Here is a 26478-nt window from a genome sequence, read left to right on the forward strand (position 1 = left end):
TAGAAATAGTGACGCTGAAATTGAAAATCATTCAACTAAATAATTAGGATTTTTATCAGCCTAATCGAGGTGTAGATTACATCTCACGTTCCAGTGTTCCATCTTGTAAACAAGGCTGCATGGGTTTTCTCTTTTTATATATATATAGAGAGAGTAGATGTCCGTAATGGCACGAAAATTCAATTTGCATATTTAAAAAATCCCCATCAAAATCCATCTGTTTAAGCAGCAGTGTTTGTCAGACCAGGCGACATCCGAAAATTGGTCTTCTCATGAAAACGTCTGTAGCGTCCAAACGGTTTGGCCCTTATAAAAATGTACCATGATACTACTATGGCGCTTTCACTTATACCATGGAAATGTACAATGGTTTTAGCATTGAAGTATGATGGTCTAACATGGTACTGCATAAACTGTCAGAAACTGTCTCAGGGAATCCAAACAAAGGTGTTTGAGTGTATATGGTGGGCATATTGGATTACTAACATAGTTGAAGTACATAGAAATTGTCTTGAGTACAGGTCATAAGTACTGTACAAAAATCAAAAAAATGTCTCATTTAATACATGTACATATAAAGGTAATTAAACCATCATTTAATGGTAATGTGGCAGCCATGTTGGATTTGGAGTCAAATCTAGGGGGACCCCCTAACGTAATTGCAAGAGTAGTGGCTAAACATATAAAATCCACAGAGGAACCTTTGACTGGAAATAAATTCAGTTTTCAGTGTCTGACTTTAGAGCTGATTACAATAGCCACATCATCAAAAAACGTTACTGTATGCATTTTTGTCAGACAGGACCATACAGCACTGAATGACAGCAAATTTGACATTGAAAGTTGTCGATTGAACAGCTACCAAAAAGTTTATATTTCCGCCTATTGTACAGTGGGGGAAAAAAGTATTTAGTCAGCCACCAATTGAGCAAGTTCTCCCACTTAAAAAGACGAGAGAGGCCTGTAATTTTCATCATAGGTACACGTCAACTATGACAGACAAAATGAGAAAATAAATTCCAGAAAATCACATTGTAGGATTTTTTATGAATTTATTTGCAAATTATGGTGGAAAATAAGTATTTGGTCAATAACAAAAGTTTCTCAATACTTTGTTATATACCGTTTGTTGGCAATGACACAGGTCAAACGTTTTCTGTAAGTCTTCACAAGGTTTTCACACACTGTTGCTGGTATTTTGGCCCATTCCTCCATGCAGATCTCCTCTAGAGCAGTGATGTTTTGGGGCTGTCGCTGGGCAACACGGACTTTCAACTCCCTCCAAAGATTTTCTATGGGGTTGAGATCTGGAGACTGGCTAGGCCACTCCAGGACCTTGAAATGCTTCTTACGAAGCCACTCCTTCGTTGCCCGGGCGGTGTGTTTGGGATCATTGTCATGCTGAAAGACCCAACCACGTTTCATCTTCAATGCCCTTGCTGATGGAAGGAGGTTTTCACTCAAAATCTCACGATACATGGCCCCATTCATTCTTTCCTTTACACGGATCAGTCGTCCTGGTCCCTTTGCAGAAAAACAGCCCCAAAGCATGATGTTTCCACCCCCATGCTTCACAGTAGGTATGGTGTTCTTTGGATGCAACTCAGCATTCTTTGTCCTCCAAACACGACAAGTTTAGTTTTTACCAAAAAGTTCTATTTTGGTTTCATCTGACCATATGACATTCTCCCAATCCTCTTCTGGATCATCCAAATGCACTCTAGCAAACTTCAGACGGGCCTGGACATGTACTGGCTTAAGCAGGGGGACACGACTGGCACTGCAGGATTTGAGTCCCTGGCGGCGTAGTGTGTTACTGATGGTAGGCTTTGTTACTTTGGTCCCAGCTCTCTGCAGGTCTTTCACTAGGTCCCCCCGTGTGGTTCTGGGATTTTTGCTCACCGTTCTTGTGATCATTTTGACCCCACGGGGTGAGATCTTGCGTGGAGCCCCAGATCGAGGGAGATTATCAGTGGTCTTGTATGTCTTCCATTTCCTAATAATTGCTCCCACAGTTGATTTCTTCAAACCAAGCTGCTTACCTATTGCAGATTCAGTCTTCCCAGCCTGGTGCAGGTCTACAATTTTGTTTCTGGTGTCCTTTGACAGCTCTTTGGTCTTGGCCATAGTGGAGTTTGGAGTGTGACTGTTTGAGGTTGTGGACAGGTGTCTTTTATACTGATAACAAGTTCAAACAGGTGTCATTAATACAGGTAACGAGTGGAGGACAGAGGAGCCTCTTAAAGAAGAAGTTACAGGTCTGTGAGAGCCAGAAATCTTGCTTGTTTGTAGGTGACCAAATACTTATTTTCCACCATAATTTGCAAATAAATTCATAAAAAATCCTACAATGTGATTTTCTGGATTTTTTTCTCTCAATTTGTCTGTCATAGTTGACGTGTACCTATGATGAAAATTACAGGCCTCTCTCATCTTTTTAAGTGGGAGAACTTGCAGAATTGGTGAATGACTAAATACTTTTTTCCCCACTGTATCTGTGTGCTTACAGGTCTATTTCGTAAACGCTTTAAGATATCCTAATGCAGGGGTGTCAAACTCATTTTAGCTCAGGGGCCACATGGAGGAAAATCTATTCCCAAGTGGGCCGGACCGGTAAAATCATGGTATATATAACTTAAAAACAACATCTTCAGATTGTTTTCTTTGTTTTAATACGATCAACATAAAACATAAAGCTGGAGCCTGAGGACAGTGTCCAAAATAGTACAAGCACAACATCACTATTAATCATAAAACACCTCAAGTTATTTGAGGACAAAGAACACACAAACACACAATGCCTCAGTGATTCACAGAAGTATATCACAGATCACAGAACTATATCAGGGTGTCTCATGCAGCACTTTAAGTGGGGTTGCATAGTTTATTTGACTCCTGATACCTGGCATCTTTTAGCTTTCACCAGCGCATCAATATCAGGCGTCACATCCTGAGTGGCAGCCAACTTCAGGATGTGATTCAAGTGCTTGTGCGTGAGCCTTGAGCGCAGCTTTGTTTTATTTATGCTCATTACAGAGAACTTGCTCACAAAGATATGTGGTTCCAAACATGCACAACAGTTTTGCAGCGTGGGCTGTCAAGTTGGGGTAACCTGGCAAGAGATTCTGATAAAATATGTCCAAGCCAGCTGCGGCAAATTTGCCCTTCAAATCCGAGTCACACTGCAAGTCTATTATTTCAAGTTGGATGCTGACGGGCAGATCAGAGGGATTCACGGTGAATGGCGAGCAAAAAACGTTGAAGTCTTTCTCCTGTTCACCAAAAATCTGAAAGCATTGCTCAAACTCCCGTAACAGTCCCATTATTTTATCTTTGAACCGCTTCATGTCTGCCACGTTGGGTCGCGCACACATTTTTCAGACAGGGGAAGTGAGCTGCATCACCACCGGCGAGTTGCGTCTCCCACAATGACAGCTTCAACTTGAAAGAACATATGCTGTCATAATACTGCGTGACAACTTTGTTGCGCCCTTGCAGCTGTTTGTTCAAGTTATTCAGGTGCTCTGTAACATCCACCATAAATGCAAGGTCCTGCATCCATTCTGCGGAATGAAATTCTAACACTGGTTTGCCCTTTTCTTCCATGAACTGTTCAATTTCTTCTCGTAAATCAAAGAAACGCCTCAGCACAGCACCTCGGCTTAACCATCTTACCTCAGTGTGGTATGGCAGGCCATTGATGTGGTATTTCTCTCTGAGAAGACTGTAAAACTGACGGTGATTCAGGCTTCTGGATCGGATGAAATTAACAGTTTGGATGACCACCTTCATGACGTTATCCATCTTTAATGACTTGCAACACAAAGCCTCCTGGTGCAAAATACAGTGAAAAGTCAAAAAATCATGTCCTCCATTTTCAGATTGTACTTTCTCTCTGAACTTTGTCACAATGCCTGCTTTTTTCCCGATCATTGAGGGCGCACCATCTGTAGCCAGGGTGACAGCGCGGGACCAGTCCACTCCGACCCTTATCCAGCGCGCCGACGAGTGCGGTGAAAATATCAGCTGCTGTCGTTTTATCTGTCATCGGCACCAACTCCACAAACTCCTCGTGACGGTCAATGTGTCATCAACTCCGCGGATGAAAATGGCCAGTTGTGCAACATCTGTAATGTCCGTGCTTTCATCAATTGCAACCGAAAACGCAATAAATGACTTTACTTTTTGCTTCAACTGGCTGTCCAAATCCACTGAAAGATCGGAAATCCTGTCTGCAACTGTGTTTCTGGTCAGGCTGATATTTGCAAAAGCCTGGCGCTTTTCAGGGCACACAATCTCCGCTGCCTTCATCATGCATGTTTTTACAAATTCACCCTCACTAAATGGTTTTGAAGCCACTGCGATTTCATTAGCAATGAGGTAGCTAGCTTTCACTGCAGCGTCACTGATGTCTCGGCTGTGAGTAAACACAGACTGCTGTTTCTTCAGACCCGCCAACAGTTCATTCACCTTCTCTCTTCTCCGCTGTCCTTGAAAGTTGTCATATTTGTCGGCATGAAGACTCACATAGTGGCGACGAAGGTTATATTCTTTCAGCACTGCAACATGCTGTGAACACACCAAACATACAGCTTTCCCATTCAATTCCATGAACAAATAGGAGGATGACCATTTTTCTTGGAACACTCTGCACTCTGCGTCCACTTTTCTCTTTTTTGACAGAGACATATTGGGGCAATGAGGGTGCCAAAGCACATAATGTTAAAAGTAGAAGCCGTAATAAATATCGCGGGCAAAACAAAGTAGCTCATCCGGACTGGCTGCACTTGCTTGACCTACTTGCTCTGCCCCGGTATAAACAGTTTGCTTGCTTAACACAATTGCTATTGCACCATCCAGTGGACGCAATTGGAACAGCAGTTTCTTTTATTGAAAAAATTGCAGCTCATTTTTATACTTTACAAAATCATCTCGCGGGCCGGATTAAACCCGTTTGCGGGCCTGATCCGGCCCGCGGGCCGGACGTTTGACACCCCTGTCCTAATGCTCTTGGTTTGTCTACATTTAAACTCAGTTTTTCACAATTCCTGACATTTAATCCTAGTAAAAATTCCCTGTTTTAGGTCAGTTATGATCACCACTTTATTTGAAGAATGTGAAATGTCAGAATAATAGTAGAGAGAATGATTTATTTCAGCTTTTATTTCTTTGATCACATTCCCAGTGGGTCAGAAGTTTACATACACTCAATTAGTATTTGGTAACATTGCCTTTAAATTGTTTAACTTGGGTCAAACGTTTCGGGTAGCCTTCCACACGCTTCCCACAATAAGTTGGGTGAATTTTGGCCCATTCCTCCTGACAGAGCTGGTGTAACTGAGTCAGGTTTGTAGGCCTCCTTGCTTGCACACACTTTTTCAGTTGTACCCACACATTTTCTATAGGATTGAGGTCAGGGCTTTGTGATGGCCACTCCAATACCTTGACTTTGTTGTCCTTAAGCCCTTTTGCCACAACTTTGGAAGTATGCTTGGGGTCATTGTCCATTTGGAAGACCCATTTGCGACCAAGCTTTAACTTCCTGACTGATGTCTTGAGATGTTGCTTCAATATATCCACATAATTTTCCTTCCTCATGATGCCATCTATTTTGTGAAGTGCACCAGTCCCTCCTGCAGCAAAGCACCCCCACAGCATGATGCTGCCACCCCCGTGCTTCACGGTTGGGATGGTGTTCTTCGGCTTGCAAGCCACCCCCTTTTTCCTCCAAACATAACGATGGTCATTATGGCCAAACAGTTCTATATTTGTTTCATCAGACCAGAGGACATTTCTACAAAAAGTACGATCTTTGTCCCCATGTGCAGTTGCAAACCGTAGTCTGGTTTTTTTAATGGCGATTTTGGAGCAGTGGCTTCTTCCTTGCTGAGCGGCCTTTCAGGTTATGTCGATATAGGACTTGTTTTACTGGGGATATAGATACTTTTGTACCTGTTTCCTCCAGCATCTTCACAAGGTCCTTTGCTGTTGTTCTGGGATTGATTTGCACTTTTCGCACCAAAGTATGTTAATCTCTAGGAGACAGAACGCGTCTCCTTCCTGAGCAGTATGACGGCTGCGTGGTCCCATGGTGTATATACTTGCGTACTATTGTTTGTACAGATGAACGTGGTATCTTCAGGCGTTTGGAAATTGATGAACCTTGGGAGCAATTTTTTTAAATATTTTTTTTCTGAGGTCTTGGCTGATTTCTTTTGATTTTCCCATGATGTCAAGCAAAGAGGCACTGACTTTGAAGGTAGGCCTTGAAATACATCCACAAGTACACCTCCAATTGACTCAAATTATGTCAGTTAGCCTAACAGAAGCTTCTAAAGCCATGACATCATTTTCTGGAATTTTCCAAAGTGTATGTACACTTCTGACCCACTGGAATTGTGATACAGTGAATTATAAGTGAAATAATCTGTCTGTAAACAATTGTTGGAAAAATTACTTGTGTCATGCACAAAGTAGATGTCCTAACCGACTTGTTAACAAGACATTTGTGGAGTGGTTGAAAAATGAGTTTTAATGACTCCAACCTAAGTGTATGTGAACTTCAGACTTCAACTGTATGAAGAGCAGACAATTGATTACTTGTACACCACATTTCAGCAATATCAGAGCTTGCAATTATGGGTTATATGAGTTTAGGTGGCCCACTCCCCCTCCAGCCAGGCATAATTCTGCACTGTTTGAGTTAAGGGTGTGTCACAATATCTATCAATTGAATCACTTTTGCAATAAGATATCTTTATACAACCATCCATGTCATATATGGGAGACCTTAGAGATGAGGAAAAACATGGTTGTGATTTGTTATACCTTGGGTAGGAGGATCTCAAACACTTCAACCTGTTTTGAGGACTGGCCTCTAGCCTAAAAAGATGTGACTAGTAGAAATCTTTTGAGAAGTTGTCAAATGTGATTGATTAATAGATCAAGAATGGAAATAATGGTTTTACTTATTTTACCCACAAATAAACTTAGCTACTTTGAAAACCAGAGACACTGTACACACCAGGCCAAGTTGAGCAAAATCTTTATTGTCCAAGAAGAGCAATCACAAATAATCAAATATTTATACAACCCCACCAGCATGCCAGCATCTTCATTGAAACTGTACAATGTGTACAGGAATGTATGGAAAAGCATAAGATCATTCAAAACTTTTACATCCATATGCTTAGGGTACAGTACATGTCAATTCCACTTTCTGATCCAAAATCCCTCCCTCTTAACATACTCAAACAGTATCACACATTTTCTGCTAGCACATCCTACTCTGTGCAAACTTTTTCCATCAACGTCTCTTTTCGTCAATATGTCATTGGGCAAAGGCTGGGTGTGACTGGAGGTGTACATCTTAACCCTACCAGCTCCTGTTCCTAATGAGAGCTGAAACACCGTCAATGTCTCAAGCAGCAGACGGTGAATCATGCTCTACTCCTGTGCTTTCTCTGGTACTTGTCATCACCTTTGACCTCCGACAGCAGGCTCTAAGGGTCGCAACAAAATTTGAGTGAGGGGGAAGGAGGGAAATCTGACTGGGGATTGATGTACATTAAGGCAACAAAAAAAGACCAACAAAAATCATGTCTTTCTTTTTCACGCGACCAAAGTCGACGATAAGGCCTCATGGCTAAGGAACACAAGAGTGCCAAGGGTTATCAATACTGATGAAGTGGCTTGCTGGGGTGGGCAAGGAAAAAACACATTGGTAAATTCTTGGTGGTGTATTCTATTCCCATTCTAACTACCATCTTTACTTGTGTTTACTAGTGGAGGTTGAGTTTAGACAAAACAGGCAGGGAGCAGCATGTGTGTAAACACTACAGGGAGAATCTCAACTAGCAAAGAGGCTAGGATGGTGAACAGTTGATACTAGAATATGCCCTTGAGTGAGTCTACCTGATGGCACCCCATGAAATACAACATACAGCCCAAGGCATGCAACATCTGTTAGTGCTCTACCATGATAACTGAGCAAGAGTAGTAAACTGATTATTGGTGAGTTAAACTGACTATTTTGATCTTTCGGTATAAGGCAGTGCTGGGGCATCCGCCCTTCTTTTTTCTCGAATGTCATAATAATCTTTCACTTCCTTGGCCTTAGCCTCTGCCGAGTCCCCAACAACTGGATGTTCCTGTTTTCAGGGGAAATGGAACGAGGCTCAGTGACGCAATTTCCGTTTTTGGACGTAAACAAGGCGACACTCCATCTTAACTCCTTCTCCACATATAACAGAAAACCAGCAGGCTCCAGACGTCGTAGGGTAAGAGTATAATACCTCTTAAGTAGGGGATCTAGTTTCAGGCGTTTATTTTTTTTACACCTGCTACATCAGGTTACCTTGGCCCCAATCCCCATGTAAGAGGAAAGGGTTAATACATTTAAGGGGGCTGGGAGGAGCTGAAGTAAAGCAGCTCATTATTAATTCACTGTACGTTTAAAGACATGCTCCGGTACTTTTCCCCCCTACATTTCCCCCCATGTGGGCAAGTCCCCTAGTAATTCGAGTTTCAGCCAATGAGCTTCAGCCCCTCACCATTTGAGTGACGCTAGCAAGACGCACACACAGTAGAGCGAGAGAGAGCGCAATGACGTGGTGCACATATCTGCATATTTGTGACACATGCAATTTTCGGGGACCACTTTTGGCTCATGGGTGCTACTTTCAGAACTACTGGCAAAAAAGTATACAAAAGTTCCGGAGAATATCTTTAACAAGGCAGGTCTTGGTTAAATATTTTTTTTAACTAGGGAGGAGGCAAGCAAAGGAATGCTAAAAGTGGGCAGCAAAACATGGCAGGGAAGGAATGACCATAAAAGCTGATTAATATCAACAGCGATGTGAACAAAGCCACAGTATACTATTATTCATACAATTATATAAAAATAAAAAAAAGGCTAAATGAAAAGTTGATTGTACACTTGCTTTTACACATGTACTTCTTACTGACAGGAAGACCATTTAAGGAGCGAATGGGTGTTTAATCTCTTCAAGCAGGACAAACCATGAGCGGTGGGGTTGGAGGATAGATCCTGCACAGTACAGCTATGGGAGACTTAAAGGTCCAATGCAGCCGTTTTTATATATCAAATCATTTCTGGGTAACAATTAAGTACCTTACTGTGATTGTTTTCAATTAAAACAGTCAAAAAGAAACGAAAATAGCTTCTTAGCAAAGAGCAATTTCTCAAGCAAGAATTTGGCTAGGACTGTCTGGGAGTGGCCTCAGTGGGGAAGGGAAAACTAGCTGTTATTGGCAGAGAGGTTTGGAACTATTCATTATTGGTCTATTAACTAATTTACCGACTGGTGATGTCACCAGGGAAGCCAAAACTCCATCCCACCAAGGCGGTCTTTTCAAACAGCGCCAACACTGAAAGGGCATTATCATCATTTTCACAATCTTATTCCACCCTCAGTGTGGATATATATATAAAACACAGGAAAATCACATTTTTGACTGCACTGGGCCTTTAAGGTTGCATGGATGGTAGGTTGAGGACAGTGAAACAATGGTGGTGGGTTTTGTGCAACCAATGAAAGCAGAGGGGGGATGGACGGACATAGGGGGCCGTTGCTTCTGCTGCTGCTACTAATGCAGACGGATAAATCGGAAGATACGTGGGAGAGACGAGACAGAGGGATGGAAGGGTCGGAATGAAGATTGAAGACATGAGGATGGAATGAAGTAGAAGAAAACTAACTAATGGAGAAATGGGGACTTGGTTGTGGGTTGTGGGGTTTGGTTCTGAAGGCCTCTTTCTTAGTCTTTCCAATCTTTCCTGATGTTGAGGTTCCACTCCCAGGAGAGGTGGTCGTGCTTATCGTCGTCGGTGAACTTGGACTTGATGTTGTAGGTGCCGCGGGCCAGCATGCCTTTAGGGGCCTCCTCCAGCGGGGTCAGGAAGTCGTACTCGTTCGGCCTCGGCCCGTAGCTCCCCACCATGTAGTCTGACTTGTCAACTACAGAGACAGAGAGAAAAGAAGGGCTGTTTGAATCACCAGGGAGGACAAGAAATGCAGGGTGGTGTTCATTAGGCACTAAACGGAAAACCTGAATGAAACCGGGAGTAACTACTTGGAGAAAATACTAGCTCTCTGGGAAGAAAGTTATCAATAAACAACTGACTGTTTTGCTCCATTATTATTTTGTTTGTTTGTACTTTTACCCCTTTTTCGTGATATCCAATTGGTAGTTACAGTCTTGTCCCATCGCTGCAACTCCCCTACGGACTCGAGAGAGCCGCACTGATTCTTGAGACACTGCTCGCCAGCCGCACCAAAGTGTCGGAGGAAACACAGTCCAGCTGGCGACCAAAGTCAGCTTGCAGTCACCCGGCCCGCAACAAGGAGTCACTAGAGCGCGATTGGACAAGGAAATTCCGGCCGGCCAAACCCTTCCCTAACCCGGACGACGCTGGGCCAAATTGTGCACCGCCTCATGGGTCTCCCGGTCACGGCCGGCTGTGACACAGCCTGGGATTGAACCCGGGTCTGTAGTGACGCCTCAAGCACTGCGATGCAGTGCCTTAGACCGCTGCGCCACTCGGGAGGCCTGCTCTAATTTATTTTGATTTCTCGATAAGCCTCACAAACACGACTCACTAATAAAGCAATTGACACAACAGGCTGTTTCGTGCCTCGACTTGCATCCAGTTTCAAACAAACATTTTTCACACCCTACCCCTCTGCCTTTCTCTTCTGCTCAGTAAAAACATGAGATGAAAGCCTCCCAAAACAATTTCTCAATAATATCCCTATTGACAGTGTTGAGTCTGTTTTTCAGCCTTGACTTGTGCATCCGGTTTCAAACAATATCTCAATTTCAGGCAACAATATCTCAATTTCAGGCCCTGGCCCTTCTGCCTGTTTCTCTTGGCAGATTAAAAAGGGAAGGCAGTGTGTGGGCCGGGGCTGTCTGTCAACATCATTAAACAATGGTAGTCTCTACAGGCCTTAAGTGTTTACAGCTCTTCATTGAACTAATTCATTTAAACTGATTCCCTTATTGTCTAAAGCAACGGTGTTGATGTGGCATCATGCCACTTATCACTTCAATTCTGTTAGGACCAACATTTGGAAACCATGACAATGTATCACCTAGTACATTCCATTAACAGGGCATCTGTAGCTCAGCTGGTAGAGCACGGCGCTTGTAACGCCAAGGTAGTGGGTTCGATCCCCGGGACCACCCATACACAAAAATGTATGCACGCATGACTGTAAGTCGCTTTGGATAAAAGCGTCTGCTAAATGACGTTTTTTTATCTGCAGAAACTGATGGTAGTGGGAAACTTCAACGTTGATGTCAACATTTGCTTGAGTCTAGGGCATCATTTCCCACATTTACTATGGGAGGAAGGCCTGTGCGGTTGAGATGGCGGTCAGGAGGGAACAAACAAGAGGAATAGGAAGCAGCAAGCACTCACTTCTCACTCCTTTCCTGTGGGTCTGCTGGACATACTTGAGACCCGAGACAATCTCCTTGTTCACCTGCAGAGACAGAGGCACTGTTAGTGGCATGGAAAATCAATCTAGCTTATCGCAAGCTCATCTGACAGAAATAGGCCATTTAAAGACCTTGTGAACCATGGCAACAAGCATTATATGAAATCTGAAAAATACAATAACTGGGGGGGGGGGGGGGGGGGAGTATAGCGACTGCCTTTTTAGGGAACTGAGGGGGTCTTTATACAAACAGCTTTCATTTGCGTGAATTGAACTACATTTAATCTCTTTTGTTTTATTTCAGGTAAATTGTGCAATAACTTACATATTGTACAGGTAACTGCCAAAATAATGGAAACACTTGAGTAAATGAGGGATACAAAGTATATTGAAAGCAGGTGCTTCCACACAGGTGTGGCTCCTGGGTTAATCAAGCACTTAACATCCATCATGCTTAGGGTCATGCATAAAAATGCTGGGCAGGCCATTATTTTGGCTACCATTGCTATGCCCCTGTAGGATGACAATGCCCCCATCCACAGGGCACGAGTGATCACTGAATGGTTTGATGAGCATGAAAACGATGTAAGCCATATGCCATGGCCGTCTCAGTCACCAGATCTCAAACCAATTGAACACTTATGGGAGATTCTGGCGCGGCGCCTGAGACAGCGTTTTCCACCACCATCAACAAAACACCAAATGACAGAATTTCTCGTGGAAGAATGGTGTCGTATCCCTCCAACAGAGTTCCAGACACTTGTAGAATCTATTCCAAAGTTTTGGCTCGTGGTGGCCCAACACCCTATTAAGACGCTTTATGTTGGTGTTTCCTTTATTTTGGCAGTTACCTGTACCTTTACATGTCAGCAAGGACCACTGCAAAAGATCAGAACGGTGCTCTCACTTTGAAGCTGATCTTTATTCTGTACTCCACTCCCTCCTTCAGGATAAAGGACTGCTTCTTAAAGGCCTCCAGATCTCCTGTTAGAGAGACAATGAGGGAAAAAAAACAATAAGGTTTCTCCAACTCACACACACACAAACAAACAAACTAGGGCATGCAGCAGGGGACTACTGGCTACAGGGCCCCCGTGTGGAGTGTGAGAGCATGGTGTCTTTAACAGCCATGTGGAGTCCTAGGCAGCTCTGACACCTCAGCAGGCGTCATTATCACAGCCCAGCGGTGACAATGCCTCATTAGCAAACTTAATTAGGGTCTTCTAGTCGTGCTGTAGCACTCTCCCTCAACATCTAGCAGTGTAACAGACTGGACTGGGGAAACAATAGAAGCAATACAGTATTACATTTACATTTTGGTCATTTAGCAGACGCTCTTATCCAGAGCGACATACAGTTAGTATTCTCCTCGTTTCCCCCCATGATGTATAATAATAATAATATGCCATTTAGCAGACGCTTTTATCCAAAGCGACTTACAGTCATGCGTGCATAAATTTTTTGTGTATGGGTGGTCCCGGGGATCGAACCCACTACCTTGGCGTTACAAGCGCCGTGCTCTACCAGCTGAGCTACAGAGGACCACATGTATGGCATCGAAACAGTTTCCCCCCCAGAATTTGCAATATGTGCTGTACATGGAAAGACCATGAGCTAAGGCTTTGAAATGTTCAAAATACCCTTTTAATTTATTTCCATTCATTCACCGTTTCCAGCATGTTACTTCTGACACGAGTGGCTGTTTTAAACTGTTCCTCAGGAACCCTTTCTCAGTGTTCGTTTATGACCGCCAGTCATCACTACAAGTACATACACGAGTGTGATGAACTCATTTTTACTGGCACTGGCCTGCCTCATTCAGGATGTCTCAGCTCATTCTGTTCAGCAGCACAAGGTCTCTTGCTCACATCCTCAAGAGAGTCAGGTGACAGTAGCAGGTCTTTTCTTAGAACATGGGCTATAGGGCTGACCCCAATTAGTCGACTGGTCGATTGTTTGGTCGTTAGGCTATTGATCGACAGAGATTGTTTTTGTCGAGCAGTAACACATACAGTGCCTTCGGAAAGTATTCCGACCGCTTGACTTTTTCCACATTTTGTTACGTTACAGCCTTATTCTCAAATGGATTAAATAAAAATCGTCAGCAATTTACACACAATAACCCATAATGACAAAGCAAAAACACGTTTTTAGAAATGTTTGCAAATGTATTAAAAACGGAAATATCTTATTTACATAAGCATTCAGACCCTAAGCACAGCCAAGACAACGCAGGGGTAGCTTCGGGACAAGTCTCTGAATGTCCTTGAGTGGCCCAGCCAGAGCCCGGACTTGAACCCGATTGAACATCTCTGGAGAGACCTGAAAATAGCTCTGCAGCAACGCTCCCCATCTACCTGACAGAGCTTGAGAGAATCTGCAGAGAAGAATGGGAGAAACTCCCCAAATACAGATGTGCCAAGCTTGTAGTGTCATACCCAAGAAGACTCGATGCTGTAATCGCTGCCAAAAGTGCTGAGTAAAGGGTTTGAATACTTATGTAAATGTGATATTTTCGTTTTTGTATTTGTTTTTAGAAATGAGCAAACATTTCTAAACACCTGTTTTTGCTTTGTCATTATGGGGTAGTGTGTAGATGGATGAGGCATTTTTTATTTATTTATTTATCAATTTTAGAATAAGGCTGTAACGTAACAAAATGTGGAAAAAGTCAAGGGGTCTGAATACTTTCTGAAGGCACTGATATAGATATATAAACAAAATTGCGCCCATCTCAGAGAACTAATCCATTGCAGAGGACTAGACTAAAAGCCAATTTATGCTTGATTCGAAAATGTGCTCAGAGGCTCCATATGGAGGGTTTGATGCAATTGCGGAGCCTCCAGAGGCATGCAGAGGCCAAATCGAGCTCTGTACCGCATCGCCATGCGCCTCCCATGGGAGGACTCTGTATAGCTCCGTATTGACATGATTGGTTGACGGTAGGTGGGGGCAGTACATCCTGTATAAACACAAACTCACTTCCTTGACAACAGCTCTGCAGTGCTCCGCGAAGCGCAAGAAGTATGAATGCCCTGACTTCTGCTGAGGCCATTCTTGCCCTGACTTCTGCTGAGGCCATATCACAGTAAATGCTGTATGGCCAATGCAGACGTTGGATTGACCATGCGCCCAGATGCACAATGCACTTCTCTCTCCAGAATGCGCTCTCTCGCCAATTTGTGCACATTAATTGTTTCATTGTGTGAATTGTTTGCGTTTCATTGTAAGTGTATGTCAATTCCCCATTACATATATCACCAGTAGTACATTTACCATTAATTCCTAATCTACAATGTTTGTTACTTTGGTTATGGTCATTTCTGTTAATGCATTCAATATTATTATTCCAGTCTTCCTGTTCTCATTGTCGGAGTGGACACGTTGTTTGCAGAGTGCACAACCTATGCTACACTTGTGAGAAACAACTTTTGGTTTATTGAATTCCATTTACGACTTCTGTCAATTTAGTCATTGTCTTTTGTTTGGAGCGTTCCTGTCAATGTTGAGTAAGGACACGCACGCATAGAAGTAAGCCTATAGGCTACCTGGCCTGTGCGCAAATGTATGCATATAAATGTGCCCATTTTGGGAGCTTCTCAAAGTAATGTTTTCTTCGCCTCAAACAGCAAGCAAACTAAGTCTGTTTTTACAACCATTTGATAATTACAACAGTTCCTCAATGTATTTGAAAAATCTTTCCAGCCCTTTCCCTTTCGATAACCACTGAGCGTGAAAGGGAAAAAAGTAATGCTCTGATCCAGTGGAAACGTAATTGAATAGGCTTCTTATCAGTGCTTGACTTGGACTTAAATAGGTTCCGGTACTCATTTTGGGTGCTGGTGCTGTTTATATTTAGGTGCAGGAGCTCCACAATACTTTTGAGCTAATATTCTATAGGAGGAACAGGAGCTCAAGCAGTAGAACATTTGAGGTGCCTGTACTCCCCTCTGCTGAGCTCCTGCCCAAGTCAAGCACTGCTTCTTATCCCTTGCGCAAATAGCCTACAGCTGTGTCTGTCCCGAGCTCATTGGCGTGGAAACTCTGAGGGCCCAGAATATTTTATACAATGTTGCAAGTTCGCTAGCACAAGCTTCAGGCCAGACCCAAGTTAATAGTTGATACAATGTTTCATGTTCATTGCAAACAGGTCATGTGTAACCAATGTGATTTATAGGATATTTTCTACCTGCAGGCTGCAATGTTTTTATTTGTTGGCTTTGTGTATTTCTACATAGTTAGCAATGGCAATAGAAGTTACCTTTGGATAGAATTTTGATTAACCACATGACAATGATTTTGAGATATGAAGACGTTATTATAAATGAAATGAAACTGTTTCACAAAAATATGCATATGAAAACCATAACTGGCACGCAGATAGGCAGAAAATGTAAGATAAATTGGCACTCCATATGAGAAAGGTTGCCGACTCCTAGTGTAGCCTATTACCGGCAACTTCAGGAGAGTAACGGCAGAATCTGCGAAATATACAACTGTGTCGTGTTTCATATACAACCGTGTCTGTATATAGCAAAATACACGTTTAAAAATGAAACATTTCAAGCGGTCGAAAGAAGAGACAACTTTTTTTTCTAATGGGCTAACAGATCAGTTTGTCAATGCAAGTTAGTTACACACTCTGAACAATTTCCCCCATGTTTTGAAACACTCGTACGATAAGATGTCCATCATTATGTTAGGTCCCATTTCAGAGGACTTACAGTGAATAAGTACTACAGTATTATAGCTCACCTTGCAGGTCCAGGGTCAGTGGATTCGGGGCAGTCTCACACATCAGTGTCAACCGTGTCACCTGGACGTTGGGAACGCTGGGATCTGTAACAAGACCAGACAAAGAACGTTCATATGAATCATGTAACTGACCCACAGCTACCTTGACACAATTACACCCTACTTACTTAACCACAGGTTTGCTGTCATATTTGTAAATGGTTGGTTTCAGACCTTTAAACTTTATAGGTCATTCGGTGTTAAAATACAGCACAAATGTATTTTATATTCTGACATTTAGCACAAAGACATTTATTTTTACATAATTCTGCATTTTTGTCTAAATGACAACTGAACTGAAAACATCCAAGTAGGGATATCTGTGAACTTCTGGCCCTTACCTAGGCCTCCATTTAAACATAACTTTTAAATCGATAGTACAGACCAAGACTTCTTAGAGGCAACATTTAGGAACGAGGACTGCGTGTATACTACCAGTAATAACCAGCTGTCCAACGGTCTGCCCCAGAGTGAGAGCTGAAATCGGGACAGCTATCCATTAGTTGAAGGCCCCAACATTAAATAAACATTTGTTTATTCTGAGATACACACAGTCCCTGGGTATTAGCTATAGCCTTCTCCTTGTCTTATTTACCCATAAAGATACTAAGCAGGCGCCAGGTAGACACACATACAAACACACACCTTACACTTATTGAGAAAACAATGACAAATACACAACCCGAAACACACACAGAGCCAGAAACACACACACTCACCAGCGACAGCAGCAGCGCCGGCTCCTAGCAGAACCTCCTTGTACTTCCGGAGGCTCTCGTCGTCCTGGTCCAGCTCCTGGATCTCCTGCAGGGTCTTCTGGGCCGGGGGCTTGTAGTTGACCATCTCGCCCACGTCGTTCTCCGCAGCGATGGCTGCTAGCTGCTCCGGAGTCAAATCGTCCTCAGCCATGTCTGTGGAGAGAGAGAAAGAGAAGCGACAGAGCGGGGAAGAGGAAGAAGAGAGGAGGAATGTTACAACCAAGATTATTGGCAAATAGGGGCCTCCCGAGTGGCGCAGCAGTCTAAGGCACTGCATCGCAGTGCTAGAGGCGTCACTACAGCTCCGGGTTTGATCCCGGGCTGTGTCGCAGCGGGCCGCACTGGGAGACCCATGAGGCGGCGCACAATTGGCCCAGCGTCGTCTAGGTGAAGGGAGGGTTTAGCCAGCTGGGATGTCCTGGTCCCATGGCGCTCTAGCGACTCCTTGTGGCGGCCGGGCGCATGCAGGCCTACTTCGGTCGTCAGCTGTACGGTGTTTCTTCTGACAAATTGGTGTGGCTGGCTTCCGGGTTAAGCGAGCAGTGTGTCAAGAAGCACTGCCGCTTGGCGGGGTCGTGTTGCTGAGGACTCATGGCTCTTGACCGTCGCCTCTCTCGAGTCCGTACAGGAGTTGCAGTGATGGGACAAGACTAACTACCAATTGGATATCACGAAATAATATATATTACATTTATTGGTTAATAAATAGTTCCACTAATCGCTGTTCCTCCCATGTGGCTTCTTCTCAGAGGATGTACTCAAATAAAAGGATGACAGCATCTCATCAATTACTATGAAATGCTGCTATGACGACATCACACAAGGCAACAAACAAGGAACTAAAATGCAGAAAGGTTTCCTGATCAGAAGAACCAAAAAGGTGTTGATCATTGAGTGAGAAGTACTCTTACTACTGATGACGTAATCCTGGGTCTAATGTGAAAAATCAGAGCACACTGAAACAGCGTCAGCACTGGTGGGAGACCATCGAATTAGGTAATGTGTGAAAAGTTGCATGACATGGGCCCCTAACACACACACACGATTGAGGTCAGAGGAGCAGGGGCTGTGTTTCTTAGCATTGGGAGAACCACCAGAGGGGTTGTTCTAAAAACAGATCAATCAAACACAGTCAGTCTCTCACAACCATTAGTCTCCAGGGGCCTCTTAGCCTGCCTTTTCAAAACAAGCTCACACCAATCTACTTACACTGACTGTCATGTGTTACAGTGATGTTGTCTTCCTTTCATTCTTTATCAAGTAAGTTCAACTACGCTGACAGATGTGGTCAAGCTTCGATCAAAACAATGTTGACATACAGAATTCACATGCTCCTAAAATAGACCACATTTAGGCTACATTCTTTAGACCATGGTCCTCAGATGTTGTTGTTGCCTGTTTCCCCAGATCTGTAATGGCCAACTCCTAAGGTCGTTGTCATGACAAAACATGTTTGGATCTGGGCCAACTTCCAGGTTTAATTTGTGGGGCTTTCCTAAAATCTGAATTCAACTGTTCTTGAAATTGCTTTTCTCAAAAACGACTCAACAATCGACCTGCCCATCTCTGTCCTTTGAACTCATGCCGACTTCATGTGATGCTATCTTACCAACAACTAAAACCGTTTGACAGCAAGCCTAATAGCATTCACAACAAACAAGATGGCCAATAAAATCCACTCCAGATGCATCATCCCCATCCAGGGGTTATAATTGGAATGAGGGGCCTCTCCTCAATATACTTGAGTCACGACAACTGGAGGGGCTCACAAAAGCAGGAAGAGCTGTGTTTATGCCAAGAAGCTTCCGACATTCCCAATAAGGCTTTCTCTCCCACATTAGCCTGACCATGAATCCTGAATCCTCTGTCTGTGTCCGCCACTACTACTACTACTGCAGAGCTAGCGCTCGGAATGGAGGTTCAGTTCCATCAACATCCATGCGTTTTTAGACTAATAAAGTTATTTTCCACTTGATGTTGGTGATCTATCATTCTTTGCTGGGTCTTGGGGGAGTGAAAGTATTTCAATGTTGGCGTTTAGTCTTAAGAGTTAAAAGCACATCTGGATCCCTGTTAATCAAAGAGTGTAAGACTATTATAAAATCAGACTAGCAGCCTGGTGTGGGATTTTGATTTGGAGGGAAATGGAGCGGGGAGAATTAATGACGCAGTTCGTTTTGTTTTGGAGTTTTGTATGGCGTACATTGCATAGTACACATATTAGGAAACTAATCCCTCACTAAAGCCAATCTACACTGGAACAAAGATATAGGAACAAAAAGTACACCATAAAACAAAAGAAAAATAATTACTGCTGCATCAGTATTTCCCTTAGCCGTTATTAGCTGGCTTTTGGCCGATAAAAAAATAGATAAGCTGATGAGTACAATTGGCACCGGCCAATTGTCCAGGAGAAGAACAACAAATTCCATTGCAAAATAATGCTTTTTAGCCTATTAATTGATGTAAATACATTTGACCGGTCATGCTTATCGGTCTATAGGTTCATTTGCATAATTTCGTGGAATTAAATTGCTGTGTGTATATATTCGTTATGTATCTTATTTATCACACACGCACAGCATACAGATACAGAGCCTTTAAGTGGAACATCTGTCAGACAGCGGGAGAGCTGCTGATACAGCATCTCAAACAACAAATGCATAAGCAATGGAAGGTAGGCTTCTTCAGCGCGTCACACATCACTTTGCAATGAGCTGGAGGCAGTATGCATTTTGAAAGCATACACTTAATTGTTGGAAACCTGAACGTTTTACTACGTCTTACCTTGCTTCAAAGTAGCCTAGCCAAAATCAGACCATATCCATGAAGGCACTTATTTTATATCAACTTTCTTTCATTGTCCAGTAGCCAAAGGCACAATCCTAGTCATATTACTAACCAATGCTAGTTGTTCCATATTAGATCTCCCCTCTTTCTACATTTCTAATGGATATTTTCATGTCTGTCACATGTAACTGCTTGCTTTTGACAATAGTGTTTTCCCGCTAATTGCATTATGGAATGAACATTCACGCGTAGCCTACTGCCTTGTGCGCTAATACATGTTTAGAAACAATAGTTTACCAACATTTTAAGGCTAAATGTTCTGATATTTTTTACGTTGGTTTATGTTGCCTAGGCCTACTGGTTGTATGAATTTGGGATCTATCGTCCCCAAGAATAGGTACTATTGCCAAGAATGTGCAAAGCTGTCATCAAAGCAAAGGGGTGGCTATTTGAAGAATCTCAAATATAAATAATATTTTGATTTGTTTAACACTTTTTTGGTTACTACATGATTTAATGTGTTATTTTTACAGTTTTGATGTCTTCACTATTATTCTACAATGTAGAAAATAGTAAAAATAAAGTAAAACCCTTGAATGAGTAGGTGTTCTAAAACTTTTGACCAGTAGTGTACATGTAACCAGGTAAGAAATCTCGACCTACGGTTCGCAATGCTCCCACATAGGGAAATAGGGCCTGCGAGAAGAGCCCTGCCGCTCCAGGCTATTCGGTGTGGGAAATGTGGGGACCCGGTGTCCAAGTAGGCTACGCGTAGCTAGCTATACGTGTGGAAAACATTTCATCACAGGTAAGACTTTTAACTTGTTTAATATAGTCTGTTTAACTCCATTCACTACTTAAAGTCCATTTGTTTGTGTTGTTGGTCTTGGCACTCACGTGGCTGGTAGCACCGTCATGAAAAGGGGTATGAGGGAAGCCCTACAATATTACGTTTTTTCATACTTTTCTTAAAATGTAGTTTTGTAATTGATAAAAACAAGCAGACAAGAAAATTGTGTTTGAAAAAGGTTGATTTCTTGCTGTGAGCCAATGGGGTAACCTAGGCAACCACAGGTTGTTTTCCCCGTAGGCGGGAGGTGCCGCGACATGCTATCTAATACCGATGGAGTATTTACAAACAAACATGTGATTGGCTCAACTGTTCTGGGGAACTACAGTAAGCTAAATAATGTAAAATAATGTGACAGGTCAAATGAAGAACGCAATCTGTATTGCACAACTCCTAACGTATTGCACAAGTTGACTGCAGGTATTAACTTAAAGTAGGTTTAAATAAATATACTGAACAAAAATATCAAACGTAATATGTAAAGTGTTGGTCCCATGTTTCATGAGCTGATTTAAAAGATCCCAGAAATTGTCCATACGTAGAAAAAGCTTATTTCTCTAAAATGTTGTGCACAAATTTGTTTACATCTGTTAGTGAGCATTTCTCCTTTGCCAAGATAGCCACACCTGTCAGGTGGATGGATTATCAAGAAGCTGTTAAACAACATGATCATTACACAGATGCACCTTGTGCTGGGGACAATAAAAGGCCACTAAAATGTGCAGTTTTGTCACAACACAGATGTCTCAAGTTGAGGGAGTGTGCAATTGGCATGCTGACTGCAGGAATGTCCAACAGAGCGGTTGCCAGAGAATTGAATGTTCATTTCTCTACCATAAGTCGCCTCCAACATCGATTTAGAGAATTTGGCAGTACGTCCAACCGGCCTCACAAACGCAGATCACGTGTAATCACGCCAGCCCAGGACCTCCACATCCGGCTTCTTCACCTGCAGGGTGGTCTGAGATGAACCACCCGGACAGCTGAAGAAACTGTGGGTTTGCACAAGCGAAGAATTTCTGCACAAACTGTCAGAAACCGTCTCAGGGAAGCTCATCTGCGTGCTCGTCATCCTCACCAGGGTCTTGACCGGACTGCAGTACGGTGTCGTAACCGACTTCAATGGGCAAATGCTCACCTTTTCCAGCGAGCCAGTGCCCATAGAAGTGTGCTCTTCACGGATGAATCCCGGTTTCAACTTTACAGGGCAGATGGAGTCATGTGGGCGAGCGGTTTGCTGATGTGAATGTTGTGAACAGAGTGCCCCACGGTGGCGGTGAGGTTAGGGTATGGGCAGGCATAAGCTACGGACAACGAACACAATTGCATTTTATCGATGGCAATTTGAATGCACAGAGATACTGTGACGAGATCCTGAGGCCCATTGACGTGCCATTCATCCGCCGCCATCACCTCATGTTTCATTCAGAATGATAATGCACAGCCCCATGTCGCAAGGATCTGTACACAATTCCTGGAAGCTGAAAATGTCCCAGTTCTTCCATGGCCTGCATACTCACCCGACATGTCACCCATTGAGCATGTTTGGGATGCTCTAGATTGACGTGTACGACAGCATGTTCCAGCTCCCGCCAATATCCAGGAACTTCACACAGCCATTGAAGAGGAGTGGGACAACATTCCACAGGCCACAATCAACAGTCTGATCAACTCTATGCGAAGGAGATGTTTTGCGCTGCATGAGGCAAATAGTGGTCACACCAGATACTGACCGGTTTTGTGATCCACACCCCTACCTTTTTATGGCATCTGTGACTAACAGATGCATATCTGTATTCCCAGTCATGTAATATCCATAAATTCAGGCCTAATTTATTTATTTCAATTGACTGATTTCCTTATATGAACTGTAACTCACTAAAATAAAATAAAATGTTGCATGTTGCGTTCATATTTTTGTTCAGTGTAGTTTTGACGGTATTGATGGTATTGAAAAACCATTCGGGCTTAGTCCAAATACCCCGGTATACGGTATATATTGTATACCGCCCAAGCCTAAAATCTACTTGTATATTTTGTATGATATGGCAGTGGCTCTTTTGCCATTGGATTACCAAGACCTGTAAATAAATCTACACTGAGCACGTCAACCTGCCTTGCCTTCTGCTGATTTCATGCCCTTAAGGTCCCTATTTTACAATTACATAATCAAAATATGTTGTTGACAAAATAATGAAAAGGGCTGTCTGGTTCCTCAATAAATAGACAAAGAGTTGTAGTTGAACGAGTCATTGCATGTATAGATTTTTTTATATTTGTACTTCACTTGAAAAAACACGTGACTCGACTTGCTCTTAAAATGCACGCCTTGAACTTGACACGAGACTCAACCCGTTCTACTTAGGACTCGACTTGACTCGGACCTTGTGACTCGAATAATAGTGACTTGGTCCCACGTCTGCTAAAATACATCCAGCCTCCTGACCTACCTGAACTAGCAGGCTAGGTGGAATGCCACAGAAGAGCGCATGCCCTGCAGACGGTGGAACGTGGATTAGACTGCAGTGATAAACGTGTCTGAGCACAGGGCAGCCAGGGGCCTGCTTAGACTGCAGTCTGGTCTCATTGACTAGACATAGCATAGTAAATGTAAATCCGGGACACTCAAATTAGTATGATATGGTTACATAAGACAGAAGGTTACTTAAGGCAAAAACGAAAGGAGGGTGGTTGGTTGGGTGGGCGTGTAACGTAAACGACAAAGTAACCCAAAGGTTGCGTGTTCAAAACGCATCACGGACAACTTTAGCATTTGAGCTAATTAGCAACTTTTCAAACACTTACTTATTTTTAGCTCTTTTGCAACTACTTAACATGCTAGCTAACCCTTCCCCTTTAACCTAACTCCTAACCTTAATCCCTAGCGTAGCTAACGTTAGCAACCTAGCTAACGTTAGCCCCAACAAATTTGAATTTGTAACATATCATACGTAATGGGCTGATGGGCATCCACAAATGAATACATATCATACGAAACGTAATATATCATACTAATTTGAGTGTCTCGGATTTACCAACAGATAATACGAAACGCTCTGAGACCAGGTTGCAGACTCAAACTGACTGCATTTACACACACAGACAAGGTGACAGACCTACCTCCATCTTGCAAGAACAGATCCGAGGACAATCAGACCCGACCCGAATGGACACAATAATTTATTTAAAGGGGACCTGAGAACGATTAGACCCGAACCCGAATGGACCCGACAAACACCCTAACGGGTCAGGTTCTAGACCCGATTGGACCCAAGTAAAAAAAAAAGTATATATATATCAGCCAAGTTGCTATTCTGGTTAACGAATAGGTATTCATATGTTGTCTAAGCCTTCTATAAGTCAATAAATTAACCTTATTAGCGTAAAATAAATATGCTAGACCCGATGACAATCAAACAGGAATCGGCCCGGATCCGAGGGAAAAGTTTGTATTTTGGACCCGGACCCACCCTGGTTGGGTATTTGGGTGGACCCGTGAAGACCTCTATACCAAATAATGAACCAAAGATGTCAACTGTTTGGGTTGGCAAATGTGTGTCAGATATATACAGTTGTGTGTGGGGCAGGGAGAGGTTGGGGTGTTTCAGAGCAAATGTTATGTAATAATTAGCACTAAACCTGCATTTCACTTCCTATTCCCTGCTCTTAGGAAAATGATATCCTCAGGGGGTTGTAGGTCTGATTTTAACTCAGCTGGCAAGTGCATGGGAAGTTCAGAATAGAAACATAAACAGCTGCAAGCACCTGAGCATAGATGAGAGATTGTTTGTCAAGGATTGATTATTCATTTACAAATAATTAGAATTTAAAGCAATTTCCAAGTAAATGCTAACTTTATGGACACTATTTACTGAGCAGTGATGTTCCATTGTACAGGGCTCAATCAATGTCGTGATGGCTTCTAGTCTGAAGGGTCCACTACACCCCGCCCAGTCTGAGAAGAAGATGTCAAATCGTTCTAGCAGACAGAATGTTATACTTCAAATTCAGGTTGACGAAGAAAACACACAAACCAGACCACACAAGTCTAACTACGCTAATGAATTTCACCAATTCACCAACTAGAATTTGCATCAGTAAACATCAATGGATTAAATTAATTACAGTTGAAATAATGGCTAATAATATATTCAAACTTGTGAACAAAATGAATTGTACTATGCACAGGTGCAGAACAGTCTCTTTCCCCTGTGCAATCACTGACAATACTCTACACAGCCACCAGCTGTAAAATTATCATTTGTGTGTATTACAATAAAACTGGGTATGCAGTGTGCACTACAGATCAATGTAGTATGTAAATACAATTGTTATCTTATCAACATCACTTTATGCACTTGAGTTACTTCCTGAATGAGAAACAGCTAACAAAGAAATCTCATTTCAATTCTATTGTCTGTAGGTGGCTAGATAGCTGGAGTTGTAACGTTAGCTTGCTGCAAAGAAGACTGACCGGTTACTGTAGTTATTGACAGATGCTGACTTTAGAGCATCCAAACTAATAGCTAAATAATGAGTTAAACATAATGTGTTAAACTATCTACATCTAAGAACAAAGGTTGCCTAATCGTCGAATTCAGCACTGTTTCAGGCGACAAAGTAACCAAACGTCAGACAGCCAAATAGCTAACGTTAGCTAATGTGTTAACGCCACTGGCTAACTAGTCTCTGACCCGCTAGACACTGCCGTAAGTCATCAAGATGTACGAGGATTGCTAGCTGGCTAATTAGCAACATGGGTGTTGGACTCCCTAGATACCTGCCACCCAATTAAACTAAACGATGCTATGCTACAAATGTTGCCGCTTTTACCTAAGTTCCACTGCGGCAGAGAAAAATATTAGACCAACGTTTATTTCATGTTTCACTGGCTACATATCGGTACTGCTGCAGAAAGGGTGTGAAGTTTGTAGCTACGTTAGCAGGCTAACATTACCGTGGTTGGCTTGCTAGCACAACTCAGCAAATTGGTAGCTAGCAAAGTTGGGAGGAAATGACACAACCAGATACAAAGTAAGTGTAAAACATAATGAACCATCATATGCTTGATTGTTAACTACTGTATAGGTTGTGAAAACAGGTCTTTACCGTTTTCCTGCCGTTTTTCCCCAGGCGCTTCTAGAATAAGTGCTTCAGTTGCTCTTCCCTGTGCAAGTATGGCGAACAAGGAACGGCGCCGCCCCATGCAACACGCTTCCGGGAACTATGCCGCGGCGCGCACGCTCTATGCGGTGGCGTGCAGTTGCTGGTGCCGCGCTCCCTGAAGAGATATTAGGTGGGGCTAGTTTGAAGTCTTGAACAAGTAGTGTTTTTGACACTTCATTTAAAACAGCATTTGAATCGTTTCAATTGTTAAAAGTCATTAGGCCTCATCCTTCATTGCGAACAGACTAATCAACTGGTCTGTCTAGTTCTTTGACCATTTGAAATACTATCGAACAAGTCAGTGATGTTGGAGTGAAAAGTAATTTCATTCCTTACATTAATATTGTAGTAAACACAATAGTATGAAAAGGTATTAACATTACACATTGAGTTTGACAATCTGACAAGAATGCTGTGGAGCATGTTATAAATTGCTTTAGCTTTTGTTATAAAGTAGCAGCACAGTGAACTACCATTGGAAGTTCAAACATTTCCACACTTGACATGATCACCCCACACCCCTAGAGGTCTAAGAGCCCATTTAGGCTTGATCCGAAAATGTGGTTGGCGGCGCCATATGGATGGTGTGATGTAATTGCAGAGCCTCCGAAGGCACGTAGAGGCCAAATTGAGCTCCACAAATTTTGTAACAATG

The 26478-nt window shown here is 42.8% G+C and overlaps 1 protein-coding gene across 1 annotated transcript; it reads right to left on the minus strand.

Moving 5' to 3' along the window:
* Window positions 1-7028: 7028 nt before the first annotated feature.
* Window positions 7029-25863, minus strand: LOC311130526 (rho GDP-dissociation inhibitor 1-like; the record flags this gene model as incomplete). The annotated part of the gene is made up of 6 exons (XM_084163288.1): window positions 7029-9980; window positions 11447-11510; window positions 12373-12449; window positions 16221-16304; window positions 16979-17170; window positions 25767-25863. 6 exons carry the CDS (start codon window positions 25861-25863, stop codon window positions 9781-9783), a joined length of 714 nt encoding a protein of 237 aa, XP_084019414.1. The 3' UTR covers window positions 7029-9780.
* Between the last annotated feature and the right edge of the window lie 615 nt (window positions 25864-26478).

This window comes from Coregonus lavaretus, assembly GCF_964263955.1.
Source record: "Coregonus lavaretus genome assembly, chromosome: 6".
Classification (NCBI taxonomy): Eukaryota; Metazoa; Chordata; class Actinopteri; order Salmoniformes; family Salmonidae; genus Coregonus; species Coregonus lavaretus.